Source organism: Camellia sinensis, chromosome 1 (assembly GCF_055761805.1).
Source record: "Camellia sinensis isolate YWXY chromosome 1, ASM5576180v1, whole genome shotgun sequence".
In the NCBI taxonomy this organism is placed as follows: Eukaryota; Viridiplantae; Streptophyta; class Magnoliopsida; order Ericales; family Theaceae; genus Camellia; species Camellia sinensis.
In genome coordinates, this window is record NC_138961.1 from 108,325,838 (window position 1) to 108,341,530 (window position 15,693).

The 15,693-nt window shown below is 39.7% G+C and overlaps 1 protein-coding gene and 1 pseudogene across 2 annotated transcripts in view; one reads left to right on the plus strand and one right to left on the minus strand.

The window, feature by feature from the left end:
* Window positions 1–15,693, minus strand: part of LOC145789350 (ABC transporter C family member 1-like) — a 132,600-nt pseudogene that overhangs the window by 60,093 nt on the left and 56,814 nt on the right. The window contains exons 7-9 of the transcript XR_014337009.1: window positions 13,644–13,758; window positions 13,473–13,553; window positions 13,282–13,306 (exon numbers count right to left, since the gene is read on the minus strand). The product of XR_014337009.1 is annotated as an ABC transporter C family member 1-like (transcript). The remainder of the gene's footprint in view (window positions 1–13,281; window positions 13,307–13,472; window positions 13,554–13,643; window positions 13,759–15,693) is intronic.
* On the plus strand, window positions 5,518–11,368 carry LOC145796540 (zinc finger CCCH domain-containing protein 33-like). The gene has a single exon (XM_082881766.1). It carries the CDS (start codon window positions 6,605–6,607, stop codon window positions 7,262–7,264), a length of 660 nt encoding a protein of 219 aa, XP_082737892.1. The 5' UTR covers window positions 5,518–6,604; the 3' UTR covers window positions 7,265–11,368.

Here is a 15,693-nt window from a genome sequence, read left to right on the forward strand (position 1 = left end):
TATATATTTGAGTGATGTAAAGTTGAGTGAATTAATTGGTTTCAATATATACAAAAGTTCTCTCTTTTTCTTCTTCCTCCTAACTTTCAACCCTAATTTCTCCATTTTACATTTTCACAAATTCCACAAAAATCAAAATAAATCTCAGGAGGCAATTTCGAGTCTAGGGGTGAAGGACCCGTCCGTACACTGCTTACGTCATGCTGACGTCATCGTACGGTTGATGACATCAGCACGTCTCGGTCACCTTAGATCAATCTTTAGAATCTGTAGAACCCTTTCTAATGAAGAAGAGATTGCTCTGATACCAAGTGAAAATGTAAAATGGAGAAATTAGGGTTGAAAGTTAGAAGGAAGAAGAAGAAGAGAGAACTTTTGTATATATTGAAACCAATTAATTCACTCAACTTTATATCACTCAAATATATATAAAAAACCTAAAGTAGCAATATGACCATCGTACCCTCAACTTAAGTAAATATTAACAAGAGAACAAAAATAACTAAAAGAACTATTCTAACAGGTATCAGAGAAAGCCAGAAAGCCCACTCATTTTTTGTCGAACAACCAGAGTGAGATCTTATATATTTTGTAATGGAGTAGACTAGAGAGCCTTCTCAATTAGAAATTTTTTTTAACATTAATGATGAAGAGGTCTCTATGCTAGCCCAAGAGACGGCATTCAAAGAAGCCGGATGTTTCATATGGTGAGAAAGAGGATTCAATTTGTGAGCCTATGTTCCAAGTATAAAGAGTGTCTTAAACTAAAAAGATGTAATGACTAGGGAAAATATGAACTTTTAATTAATGTAATTGAGCCCCAATTAAGTTTAATTAATTGTAATTAAGCCCTTGAGTTTTTCTATTCACTTCAATTTAGACCTACGTCGGTTAATATTATGTGCATCTGATTGTCTCAGTTTGTGTGCACTGATTCCCAAGCTGACCCGAGACTCGAGGGATAGACCCTTTGGGCCCAGTGTACGATGTTAATATGACCATAGGGTCAATCTTGTTAAATTATAATTTAATTACTTGTTGAGAAGCAGTGCGACGATTGCCTCAATTTGTGTGCATCCAGACCCGAATTGACACGAGACCGACAGATGGACTCATTGGGGCTGGCATTATATGTTTTAATATTAATTCAGTGTTATCAATTAATCTAGGAGGTATTATGGTAAATTAGGAATCCCAATGCACGTATCGCCTTGTTTGCGCGCGTGTGGGCTCGATCCAATTTGAGATTCAAAATATGAACTCTACGGACCCCATATTTATTATTTCTATGTTATTAGTTTGTATTTTATTGTTATTAGTAGACCTTGAGAATTTCACGAATTTCTAGTCCAGAAAACGTACATTTTCTGGGTTCGAAACTATACAAATTTGAGCTAGAGTTTTGGGAGAAAGTCCAAAACCCTTAAACAACGCAGAATACATAATTTTTGGGGTCCTAGAGGAGCCTCAACAGCAGCCCACTCTCTCTCCTCGCACGTGTTCTTACTTTACCTCTTTTATGGACTTCTATTTCTTACAAAAGTTGGTACCTTTCTTACACATGCACAAGAGAGGAAATGTTTGCAAGAGTTGTGCTAACTAGGATTATATGTATATAAGATTGGTTATATGTATATAATTATATTGAATTCAAAATGAAAGGCGTAGATGCATGTCTTCTATCAAGATCAAGTTAGGACCTTTGGAGTAAGTTTTATTTAAAATTAATCAAGAAGCTAATATTTAAAATTAATGTTAGAATTTCCCATCTTTACCTTCACCTACTCCACTACACACTCCACTTCACCTACCTCCACTTCACCACACACTCCACTTCACCTAACCCACTATCACCTCCACTACACCTACTACCACATTTTCTTCTATATATAGATTGTATAGGAATTGTAATTAATCAATCTTGTAAGACATCAATCAATAATATCTCAATTATAACATGGTATCAGAGCAAGGTTAAGAACCTGGTCATTCTGCTTCACCGGCGGGCGGCAACCTCGCCTTGGCCGCCCGCCGGACCTCTACACATACCCTAGCTTCCTCTATCTCAGCCACTGTGCTAGCCCCTCCCTCGGGCATGGTCTCTCCATCTCTCTCTCTGTATTTCGACCATGGCTTCTTCATCCACCGGTGTTTCGTCTTCCACTGACTCCGAAACTCTCCGGCGAAATCGAATTCTGTCGAGCAAACTCTCCAGGCCCACGACTTGTCACAACTTTTCCATCCTGCTGCACTATTGATTCAACTGCGGTTGTAGCAGATGATAGTTGCTCCATAAAAGATGGATAGCACGTTGCTTTTTTTTTTTTTTTTTTTTTTTTTTTTTTTTTCTCCTTCAACAAACCCCATGATCCAAGTGCCACGACAGGAGCTGCACATATTGCAGCATAGAACCGTCCATCTTCCGCTTGCTTTTTTCACTATGCTTTCTCAAACCCAGATGGCCACCACAAACACTTTTAAAAACATGACCCAGATGGCCACCACAAACTGTACAGACCCCGAAGCAGCCAACTTTTGCCCCAATCCATACCTTTTTTTTCTTTTTCTTCTAAAGCCACTGAGTTTGTCCCCTTGGTCTTGGTCTCTCTCTCTCTCTCTCTCTCCTATCACACCAATCCATTATAATATCTTAACCTCCACTATCCTAGTCCACCGAGCACAAACATCAACCACCTCACAACCACTTTTTTGTTTTATTCCTTTTATCCTCATCATCATGTCCCCCACTCTCTCTTCTATTATTATTATTATTATTATTATTATTACACCCACCAAAAAAAAAAAAAAAAAAAAAAAAACATTCATTCTAGTTTAATTTTTCTGCTCCGTCTTGTCCCTTCACGCCATTCGGATTTGCACAATACACTCATTTTATTCATATCGGGATCAATCCCGATCCACATTTTACACCAAAAAAAAAACAAAAAACAAAAAACAACAACAACAACAACAAAAAAAATACACAAAACATCACAACAACAACAGCTTTGTTTTCTTTTCTGCAGACGGCCACCCACCGACCTACTCTGCCGCCGGTCTCTTCTTTTTGCCTCCGTCCTGGGCGGCCCTTGCCGGTGTTGCCTCCGTGTTTCCCACTCCACTGGGCATGATCACTACTCCCTGCTCCTCCACTGCAGCATATGGCGGACCTCCAAATCGGAACATCACGGTGGCCTTCCGCTTCAGTTCCTTGTTTTCTGTCCTTAGCACGCTTATCTCTGCTCGCGCATCCTTATACATGCGTTGGAGCAGAGCCAGCTGGGAGTTTAAATGTTGCACCTCATTTGTCCTACTCTGCAGCCGGTTCGACAAATTTGTGACCGCCGTCATGGTTTCCACGCATGACTTCAGAGTATACTGATTAGCCTCAATATCAGTTTGCATCGCCATTTTTTGCTCCACCGACCGCATCGGAAAGTTCAATGGAGCAAAACCAGAGGTGTTTGGTTGCGGTTCACTGGCCACCGCACCAGTTATTTCTCTTGTGGGCTCGTTCAGTTCTGGAAAGAGCGTGAGCAGGTTCTGGGTAACTGGACGGGAAGAAGAGGCCATGTTTTTTGAGTTGCTAAGTGTTTCAGAGAAGGGTTGGTTTCCGGGTGTTTCAAGATTTGCAGAGACAAGCTCTCCGAGCGTTCAGAGGTTTCAGACTCGTATGCACAGCCTTCGCCTCAACCTTGTTTTAAATAGCCAGGGCCAGCCACGCGCATCGCGCGCCTCTTGCCGCCCGACAAACTGGCACGCCTTTTCATGGCACATCTTTTGATGAATTGGGCACGCCTTTTGATGGCACGCCTTTTGACAACTTTGGGCACACCTTTTGAGGGTGCAACTTTTTCAAGGGTCCGACAAGACTCTGTAAACTGTCCCGACATTGATTCCGGTTAGCTCCTTTATGGGTCCGACAAAACTCTGTAAACTGTCCCGACATTGATTCCGGTTAGCTCCTTTATGGGTCCGACAAGACTCTGTAAACTGTCCCGACATAGATTCCGGTTAGTTTCTACAAGGGTCCGACAAGACTCTGTAAACTGTCCCGACATTGATTCCGGTTAGTTTCTACAAGGGTCCAGCAAGACTCCGTAAACTGTCACAACATTGTCTTCTACAACGGTCCGACATGACCCCATAAACTGTCTTCTACAACGGTCCGACATGACCCCATAAACTGTCTTCTACATCGGTCTGACACCACCATACAGTGTCCTCTACAACGTTATGACACCCCATACAGTGTCTTCACCAACGGTCTGACACGACCATACAGTACCACCATACAGTGTCCTCTACAACGTTATGACACCCCATACAGTGTCTTCACCAACGGTCTGACACGACCATACAGTGTCTCCTATCCTTTTTTATTTTTATGTATTTTCTTGTTTTGTTACTCTCTCCAAACTCAAGTTGGTTAGTTTCTCTCCTCCTTGAGTTTGCGGGGGGCTATTAGAATTTCCCATCTTTACCTTCACCTACTCCACTACACACTCCACTTCACCTACCTCCACTTCACCACACACTCCACTTCACCTAACCCACTATCACCTCCACTACACCTACTACCACATTTTCTTCTATATATAGATTGTATAGGAATTGTAATTAATCAATCTTGTAAGACATCAATCAATAATATCTCAATTTTAACAATTAATCAAGAAGCTAATTGGTCATCATTCGAAAGGGGTTGTGTAGGGATTGGAAGAGAAGGAAAACATTTCATTTTCCTTCCTCCTCCTCCTCTCTCTCTCTCTCTCTGTCTCTTGCTTTTCTTAGATTTCTCTTACTAAAAGCCTTGTTGATCCTTAGTTGTTGGATCAAGAGTTAAGTTTAGTGTTGGTGAGCTTCATACCTTGATTTTTGGAGAGATTAGTGAACTTGAAAATTGATTTTTGGCTTGGATTGAAGACTTTTGTTGAAGAATTTGGGTGGTCTTGGTGTTCTTGAAGCCTACACTCCATTTCTACCTCTTCTCTTCCTTTCTCTTTGGTTTCAAGCTTCAAGAGGTAGGGGTTTTCTCATTTTCTTCTTAGAACAACATGTTAGGGTTTATTTCAAGTTAATCATTTGATTTCATGAGTTTATGACATGGTTTGTTATGAAAAGCATTATTTAAATTTTTTTATTTAAATGCATGAAATACATGTTAGTTTATGACACTTTGAATTACTATTGAGTTTGGAGTTAGGTTGTCATATTCTAAATTTGAAAAGTATCTTAGTTGGTTGATTTCATCAATTTAGAGTATAATGTTGCCATGTTTCATTTAATTTCATGCAATACAATATTAAATAAATTTGCGGCTTTTGCTTGAATCTCAAAAAGTGTTATCTATGCCATATTCTAAAACTTTTGATGTAAAGAACATAGTAACTTTAAATTTTTGTTAAATCTTGAAAGTATTGGAAATTTGGAGAAAATAATGTTGTTAGATTAGTCATAGGGTTAAATAGCCTAGTTAAAAAGATGATTTGATTTGATTGAGTCTCGCTATTTTTCTTATTTTTTTTTTAAACTAGTTTGCTTATTAGTTTCTTGAATAAATATATTTCCATGATTATTTTAATGTCGAAGTTACTTTTACAGATTTGTTGGATTATTTAATGAATTTAGAGACTACAGATTTGTTGGATTATTTAATGAATTTAGAGACTAAAAGGTGATTTTGACCACTTGGGGTAAATTAGTCCATTAAAAGTAAGTTGGGTGAAATTCTTGAATTTATCATATAAGAAATTAAATTGGGGTTAACTGGCGTAAAATGGTAAATGATGTTGTAGTGTCCCGAGTCTAAAACCCGACTCAAACCCAGTTATATGGATGTCCCGATACGTTTTCGGATCCTTGGTACAACAGGTTGCGCTTTTGAAGATTGTGATTGAGTGAGTGTAAATTCCTATTTAGCATATAACTTCTTTAATATTCGAGTTTCGGGCGTAAGGACGAAAAATAGAAGTGTAGAAGCCCCTCTATAGGACTCAGACTTAGGTAGGTGTGGCCACATGTGTGGATTGGTGCAGAAGAGTTTGGTGTTGATGGTAGCAGAGCAATTGACTGCACTTAGGAGCGATGATCGCCATAGTTGAATTTCGTCTAGTGTAAAAAGCAACGTTGCAATCGAAAGGGGATCAATCACACTGGGAAGATCGACCAGCACTGATAATGCGATCTGTTAAAACCTATCACCTACTTCACCTACTCCTTAAACCTACTCCACTAAACCTAACCCACTACACCACTACCACCTCCACTTCACCTACTCCTTACCTACTACACACTCACCCTCTTCTATATATAGGAATCATGAATCATTGTAATTGATCAATAAAATCAATCAATAATACATCAATTTCAACATTGTATCAGAGCAGGTTTAGAACCTATAATTTTTCGCTTCACCGGCGGACGGCAACCTCACCTTAGCCGTCCGCCGGACCTCAACCTATTCCGTTTATTTTTTACACATACCTTCCCATCATTGCACAAATACTCTCTCTCATTACCAATCTTTCATGTTCTACACATCGTGCCTCCCACACTGCAGCTTCCTGGTAGCCGGTTGAAGTCTTCATGGAGTGCTAGAGACATGGATTTAGATGCTGAATTACTTGGGCTTGAAAGTCATCGTCGCAGGCAGCAGCAACAGTTGATGGATGAGATGTCAAGTCTCTCCTCCCCAACCAGTTGGAATTGTAACTTGGCTACTGCTGCAGCTTTTGCAGCTTCGTCTTTTGATCGAAGTGGGGATTTCAATAGGCTCGGAGGTGTGAAACCTACTAACCTTGATGATGTTTTCGGATCTATTGATCCTGCAATTTTGCCTCAATTCCAGGGACTCTCTCTAGATGCCTCCGCATCCCAAGCGCAGTCTCCAACTGGAATGCAGATGCGCCAGAACATGAACCAGCAGCTCCGCTCGACCTATCCTACAAGCCTTTCATCCTCACCAGCCCGTGCATCGTCATCAATGGGGATTGACCCATCTGGGGCTTCAGCAGCTGCAGCAGTTCTGAGTTCAAGGGCAGCTGCCTTTGCAAAGCGGAGCCAGAGCTTCATCGATAGAAGCACTGTGAACCATCTCTCTGGGCTTCCTTTGCCTGCTTCTTCTGCAAATGTAATGCCTTCTAACCTTTCGGATTGGGGATCTCCAGATGGGAAATTGGATTGGGGCATCCAGAAAGATGAGCTGAACAAATTGAGAAATCTCTCTCGGGCACAAACCCCAACCTACATTCTCTTTCTCTGAAATCCCATCATTTTTTTTTTAATTTTATTTTATCCCATCATTCACTACCTTTTGCACACACCCATACTCCTTTTTATTTTTTAAACCAATCTTTATTTATTTATTTATCTTTTTTTTCTTTTCATCCACTTTACACCACGCCGTCTGCTCTCACACATTCTCAACCCTTTTTTTCTGCATGTTCTTTCTACCATCGGGTTTGCTTATTTATTTATCTTTTTTTTCTTTTCATCCACTTTACACCACGCCGTCTGCTCCCACACATTCTCAACCCTTTTTTTCTGCATGTTCTTTCTACCATCGGGTTTGCACAACACATTTATTTTCTTCATATCAGGGGATCAACCCCGATCACAATTTTACACCCAAAAAAAAAAAAACAAACAAACAACCCACAACAACCACATCCACAGGCGGGATTTTTCTTCTCTACTCTGCTGCCGGTCTCTTCTTCTTGCCTCCGTCCTGGGCGGTCCTTGACGGTGTTGCCTCCGTGTTTCCCACTCCACCGAGCACATTCACTCCACCCTGCTCCTCCACTACAGCATATGGTGGACCTCCAAATCAGAACATCACGGTAGCCTTCCGCTTCAGCTCCTTGTTTTCCGCCTTCAGCACACTTATCTCTGCTCGCGCATCCTTATACATGCGCTGGAGCAGAACCAGTTGGCCGTTTAAATGCTGCACCTCATTTGTCCTACTCTGCAGCCGGTGCGACAAGTTTGTGACTGCCGTCATCGTCTCCACACAGGACTTCAAAGTATACTGATTGGCTTCAATGTCAGTTTGCACTGCCATTTTTTGCTCCACAGACCGCATAGGAAAGTTCAACGGAGCAAACCCTGGGGTGCTTGGTTATCTCTCTTGTTGACTCGTTAAGGTCTGGAAAGAGAGTGAGCAGACCACGGGAAGACGAAGCCATTTTCTGGAAAACAGAGTGTTACAGAGTATCTCTCTCAGAAATCTCTCTCAGAAAACAGAGACAACAGAGTGTTACAGAGTATCTCTCTCAGAAATCTCTCTCAGAAAACAGAGTGTTACAGAGTATCTCTCTCAGAAATCTCTCTCAGAAAAAACGAAGAGTTTTTCAGAGTTTTTCTAGCAGGTTTTTTGTCTCTGCTTCCAAGCCTCAGCCTCCGCTTCGGTTTATAAAGACCATGACAAAGAGGCCGACACGCGTTTTGTCGATCACGTGCCTCGCCGCGTGTCTGGCGCACCTTTTGATGGCACGCCTTTTTATGGATTGGGCACGCCTTTTGATGGCACGCCTTTTGAAAACATGGGCACGCCTTTTGATGGCACGCCTTTTTATGGATTGGGCACGCCTTTTGATGGCACGCCTTTTGAAAGATTGGGCACACCTTTTGAGGGTGCGACTTTTTAGGGGTCCGACAAGACTCTGTAAACTGTCCCGACATTGATTCCGGTTAGCTCCTTCAAGGGTCCGACAAGACTCTGTAAACTGTTTCGACATTGATTCCGGTTAGCTCCTTCAAGGGTCCGACAAGACTCTGTAAACTGTCCCGACATTGATTCCGGTTAGCTCCTTCATGGGTCCGACAAGACTCTGTAAACTGTCCCGACATTGATTTCGGTTAGTTTCTACAAGGGTCCAGCAAGACTCCGTAAACTGTCACAACAACTATCACAACATTGTCTGCTACAACGGTCCGACATGACCCCATAAACTGTCTTCTACATCGGTCTGACACAACCATCCAGTGTCCTCTACAACGTTATGACACCACCATACAGTGTCTTCACCATCGGTCTGACACAACCATCCAGTGTCCTCTACAACGTTATGACACCACCATACAGTGTCTTCACCATCGGTCTGACACGACCATACAGTGTCTCCTATCCTCTTTTCTTTTATGTATTCGTGTATTTTCTTGTTTTGTAACTCTCTCCAAACTCAAGTTGGTTAGTTTCTATCCCCCTTGAGTTTGCGGGGGGCTGTTAAAACCTATCACCTACTTCACCTACTCCTTAAACCTAACCCACTACACCACTACCATCTCACCTACTCCACTAAACCTAACCCACTACACCACTACCACCTCCACTTCACCTACTCCTTACCTACTACACACTCACCCTCTTCTATATATAGGAATCATGAATCATTGTAATTGATCAATAAAATCAATCAATAATACATCAATTTCAACACGATCAATCGCTCTGATTATTTATGTTGGATGTGTTTTCAGCAGAACGCTCTGATCGATAGTCGATTGATCTCATTTGGAGAGATCAATTGCTCTTACAAGTGCAATTGATCGCTTTGACTAAAATCTGATTTTAGTATTCCTTCCCTCTCTCTTTCTTCTCTCTTCTTACGAAATTCTCTATATCTCTCTCTCTCTCTCTTTCTCTCTCTCTCTGAATCAATACCAAACTCTACAAAACCTTTGATCCACCCCACTTAGGATCTTCATCTTACCTTGGTTCTTTAGCATAAAGTGTAGAACACATTGAGAGCTTCGATTTCACCAAACCAATCATCGTTTTGGCACTTTCGGATTTTTGGCTTTTCCTTCTCCCTCTTCAATTTGAGGTAGGGATTTCTTTAATTTTTCTTAATATGATTTTATAGATGGATATGTGGTATTTTATTGCATAAATTTTAGGAATTTTTTAGAGATTTCAAAGCATGTATATGAGAACCTAGGGTTTGGTGTGTTGTGAAATTCTTAAACTTTCTCTATTAAATGTGAGTTTTAGAAGCTTTAGAGTATATGAATTCTTTAAAATTGAAAAGTCTCAAATAATCCAAAGGAAACCTTAATTTTTCTTGAAATTGTATAACTTGGAGAAATTAGAAATTTATTATCATTTTGAGAAGTAAGGAGTGAATATTACTAATTGAAGAATGATGATTATGGAGGACACATATGTTGGGCAATTGATTAAGAGTGATAACAATTCATATTTTGGGCAATTGCGTGTATCTCAAATTATTAAATTCGTTGAGACTAATATTATATAGTGTTGTTAGTTATGCTCTAATATTACCTTATTGGAATATTTTGATAGAGATAACTATCATTTGCAATCGGTGGAGGATTGCATTGTTGTAGAAATATGTCAACCTAAGGTGAACTGAAACTCAATTGTAAATGATTAGTTATATAGAAATTAATGTGATGATAACAATGTGATTTTATGAGTCGTGAGATTATGTAACTCAAACGGTGATAATGAGAATAATTTGAGATACACTCAAAATGTGAAATGTGTTGTGCTATATAAAGGTACTGCGTTCCTTTCGGCTAGCAACCAGTAAAGTTGGGGTGTGCTATATAGAGATACCACATTCCTTCTAGTTAGCACCCGACAAAGTGGAGTTGTGCTATATAGAGGTACCACGTTACTTCCGGCTAGCAACCGGTAAAGTGGGGGTGTGCTACATAGAGGTACCATGTTCCTTCCAGCTACCAACCGATAAAGTGGGGTTGTTTATGTGGGGCTTGGCGAGACCACGAATATATGCATGTGTTGTGATAGGTATATGTGTGTGTTGGAATCTTTTGTGAGTTATGTACATGTATTGAGATTAGTTGTAAATCATGTACGTATTGGAGGTTAATATAAATTGAGTAGACTTATTACTGAGTAGGCATGAATGTGAGATTGTAAGATCAAATGGAAACGTCATGGAAATGTTTAGTGCTTTTGGACAAAAATGGAAAAAGACATATATATGTGTATAATATGGAGCATCATGATCATATATATATATATATATATATGTATAGAATTATAATTGGAATTAAAGATTTTGCCCACTGGACTATATGTTCACCCCACGACGTTAAAATCTTTTTAGGTACAGGTGGTGTACCACGACCATGAGTGGCTTGGAAGATGAGCACGAGCTAGAGGAGATCTTTTGATTGTGGCCACGGGGCCTTTATTTGTAGGTGGAATGCCATATGTGTATTAACGGGGTTACACCCTTTTCTTTTGTTAATGTAAGCCTAAGGGCATCTTAATTTCATTTGATAGTTAGAGCTTTCGAATTTCGTATTGTATTTGAAAAACCTCATGCATCGAATGATTCACATGTATATATATACGAGAGAAATTCCATTTTAATTATGTTTATTATTGCTTGTCATTATTATTTGGGTTTATTTACCACAGGTCAGACTGTATATTTTTGGGGCGTGATAGATGCCTTAAGGGTATTTTGATAATTTGTGCCTGGAGAGCAATTTGGTAATTTAGGCTTTGAGGACATCTTAGTAATTTGTGCCTTAGGGCTATTTAGGTCAATTATGCCATAGGAGCATAATGGTAATTTGAGCCTTTGGGGTATGTTTATAATTTGGGTCCTTGGGGAAATTTTGATCATTTTACACTTGGCATATAGCAAATTCTATTTGCACACCCTAAGAATATTTTTCATAAACCTGGATATATTTTTCACAAACTCCATCCTTATGTTGTATTGCATTTCATGGCAATGTGTGCCAGTGAGATTGGTTTATGAAATTGAGTGTTTCACATGTTTTTCAAAGAACATTTAACCATTACTTCTTCAAAAATAATAAATTGGACATGTTTGCTAAGGCAAGTCAGTTATATTCCAAAAACACTTCTTTTGGTCACTTTAACTCTACTTAAGTTTAAGAAAAGGATAACAGGCACATCTTGCAATATTATTCAACCAAAGGCCTTTAGGCACATTTTATGAGACAAACCTAATTTTGAGAATTAATTTAGAATTGGCTAAGGAAAATGATAATGAGCTAAGTAATACAGGGAGTTTTCACTTAAAAACCTCATGCTTAGGTTAATTAGTTTTCACCTAATTAATTTTTCAAAATCGGGGTGTGACAAAAAAGAATAGGTTGGACTTGGTGATCAAGTTCAAAACCTTAAAAAAAGAGAGATACCTTTGTGTCTTCTTTGAAGGATAAAGAAGCCACTACAGAACAACTCCAAGCTCAAATAAGACATTTTTCCAAAAGGATAATTTCCTTAAAAAACGATATGAATGAAAGATTGGAGTCTTGTAGCCAAGCTTGTTAAGTCACCAATTGTCCCAAAAGTTTAACTTGTTAGGAAATGGGCCCAACAATGTATGTCAAACTATTCAACATCCTCCCTCACATGTAACTCTATTTTGCATGTGGAGATGCAAACATACATACATATAGAGAAGTATAATGCAAATGGGAAGCAAATGCAAATGGACAAATTTGAATCCAAGACCTCCCCCAACTTGAGCTTGAATACCATATTAAGTCACCAATTGTCCCAAAAGCTTAACTTGTTAGAAAATGGTCCCAACAATGTATGTCAACTAAGATTTTGGGATTAGTAGTGATCTAACATAGTATTAGAGCTCAGGTTGAGAGAGATCTTGTGTTCAAGTCTCTCTCTTAGCATTTGGTATTTGGTTCCCATTTGGTTTCTTCTTTTATGTTTAGTTGCCTGCTTCGCTTTCTATTTGGTTCTCTATTTGTCTCTCAACACGCAAGATGGGATTGCACGTGAAGGAGGATATTGGATAGTTTGATATACATTGTTCGGTCCATTTTTTAATAGCTTAAGCTTTTAGAAGAATTGGTGATCTAACAAAGCCAAGTCAAGTATAACTTCCTTAGAGAAAGTGCAGCATGTCTTCTTTAGAGAAGGAGTTGAGTAATGCAATGTCACTACTAGGATGCTAACTAGTGATACAGAAGAACTAAACCAATGTTGAGTGTTGGCAAGAGTCCTAGTGCTAGTGACAATCATGGTCTAGGATATGTACGTGGTAAAGTTGCATCTAGGCCTCCTAAGATTGAATGACATTTGAAGCCAAATACATATATGACAGGCCACACTCCAGCTTGTATATTACAAGAGCATCTTCCAGGTAACACAGTTTTGTAACACTAAACAACAATATTTCTAAAGAGATCAAATGCTTAGAGCAAGCAACTTGCCATATATAAGGATATGAAGAGTTCTAAACAAATGAAATTCTTAAAGAAAAGTAGGGAGAATAATGTCATTACATTGAAAAGGCCTCCAAACCAAAACCTGTAGAAAAAAAATTAGAATGGAAGGAATGAGATAAAAATGCTTCTATATGTTGGTACAACACATGGATGTTCATATTAGAAAATAATAATTGCTTGGAAGGTTAATGGTTTCATTAAAATAGAAAAATGTAGATCATTCTGAATGGTTTTTGTTTAAACAATACCTTCCTCCAAGGCTATTATTTAAGGCACGCAAAAGCCAGGGTTTAGGCCTTTGAGATTCTTCAGCCCAACAAATATGGAACCTACAAAAGTCAAAAATTATTACATACCATAGAACAATGATCCAATTAAGTATGCAGAGGTGTAATTAAGAGAATCAACACAATGCAAACTTTTTAATCAATGTCTCAGTCTCATCCCATGTGTCTAGCTTCCAGACATCATTCTCAGTGATAGGTCTTTTATAGCCTTGCAGCATGAGTGGGGTCATCCACCCGAAACAAATCCCTACCATATACCAATGCATCACATTAGTGGTATGCAGCTCAATCATTCATAGATTCATCTAACTTGATTATCAGAAGGAAGGTAAGTATAACAAAAGCTATCATCAAATCAAACTTACCATCAAAATTTTTCTCATTCGTAATAATTGTATAATTTGTTTTTCGTAGTCTTAAAATAACATTGAGGTTTCAATTTCTAAATTACAAATTTTATGTTCTCAAATATCCATAGTAGAGATGCTTAATCAATGTAACTGGCCATTAATCAATAGCATAAGATACTTAACACTAAACAAGTAGATATTTCTACAAAATATTGGACGAAACAAAAGAAAAAGTACACTTATCATCTTAACGATATTCTTTACTTTAACAAGGTAAAAGAATTTGTTAAGTATTAGTGTCTAAGGATAGTTATGTTGTAAAATAAACTGATGTATATTATTGATTGAAATTGATTGATTTGTTCTGTTACAATGGATTGATTATATAGATGTAGGTTAGGTGGTGGTAAGTGAGGAGTAGGTGAGTGTAGTAGGTGAGTGTGTGGTAGGTGATGGTAAGTGTGTGGTAGGTGATGGTAAATTCTAACAGCCCCCCGCAAACTCAAGGAGGATAGAAACTAACCAACTTGAGGTTGAAGAGAGGAACAAAACAAGAAAATACATAAAAATAAAAAAAGATAGGAGACACTGTATGGTCGTGTCAGACCGTTGGTGAAGACACTGAAATGTGGTGTCATAACGTGGTAGAGGACACTGTATGGGGGTGTCATAACGTTGTAGAGGACACTGTATGGTGGTGTCATAACGTTGTAGAAGACACTGTATGGTGGTGTCATAACGGTGTAGAGGACACTGGATGGCGGTGTCAGACCGATGTAGAAGACAGTTTATGGGGTCATGTCGGACCGTTGTAAAAGACAGTTTACGGGGTCATGTCGGACCGTTGTAGCAGACAATGTCGGGACAGTTTACAGAGTCTTGTCGGACCCATAAGGGAGCTAACCGGAATCAATGTCGGGACAGTTTACAGAGTCTTGTCGGACCCATAAGGGAGCTAACCGGAATCAATGTCGGGACAGTTTATAGAGTCTTGTCGTTACAGAGTCTTGTCGGACCCTTGTAGAAACTAACCGGAATCAATGTCGGGACAGTTTACAGAGTCTTGTCGGACCCTTGTAGAAACTAACCGGAATCAATGTCGGGACAGTTTACAGAGTCTTGTCGGACCCTTGAAAAAGCTAACTGGTATCAAATGTCGGGACAGTTTATAGAGTCTTGTCGGACCCCTTAAAAAGTCGCACCCTCAAAAGGTGTGCCCAATCTTTCAAAAGGCGTGCCATCAAAAGGCGTGCCCAATTCATCAAAAGGTGTGCCGGACATGATGGCGAGGCACGTGGGCGCCTTGGCTTGCGTGCCTGGTTGTCGGCTGGTGGCAAGAGGCGCGCGATGCGCGTGGCTGCCTTGGCTATTTAACCAAGGTTGATGCTGAGGCTGAGGCAGAGAAAAGCTGCGAAAAACCTCTGAAAAAAAAAAAAACTTCGTTGTGCTGAGAGAGAGTCTGAAAAACTCTTCGTTGTGCTGAGAGAGAGAGTCTGTGGTGTGTTGGGTATGGGAATCTTTCTTGGCTATGTGTTCAATGTATCAGTATCCATCGGGTAAAATAACACTCTCAACAGAAACATTTGGGTTCCCATGTGTTAAAGCACTAACAACTTGATCCAAGTAGATTGGTGCAAGTGTGGTGTTAGTGACCACAAGGACTCTCTTGCCATGAACATGCTGTTGAAGAAGATGAGGCTGATCAAGTAGTCCAGATCCGATGTAGATCGGGTAGCTCCGGTCGCCCAAATTGACATCGACGATGGTAGGAACGGCGGAAGTGGCAGTACTAGACGACTGGGCCACAACCTGAGCTGCTGAAGTCGCCGACA

Excerpts from the sequence above, each read along its gene's own strand:
- LOC145796540 (XM_082881766.1), top strand. The coding sequence starts at position 6,605 with ATGGATTTAGATGCTGAATTACTTGGGCTTGAAAGTCATCGTCGCAGG.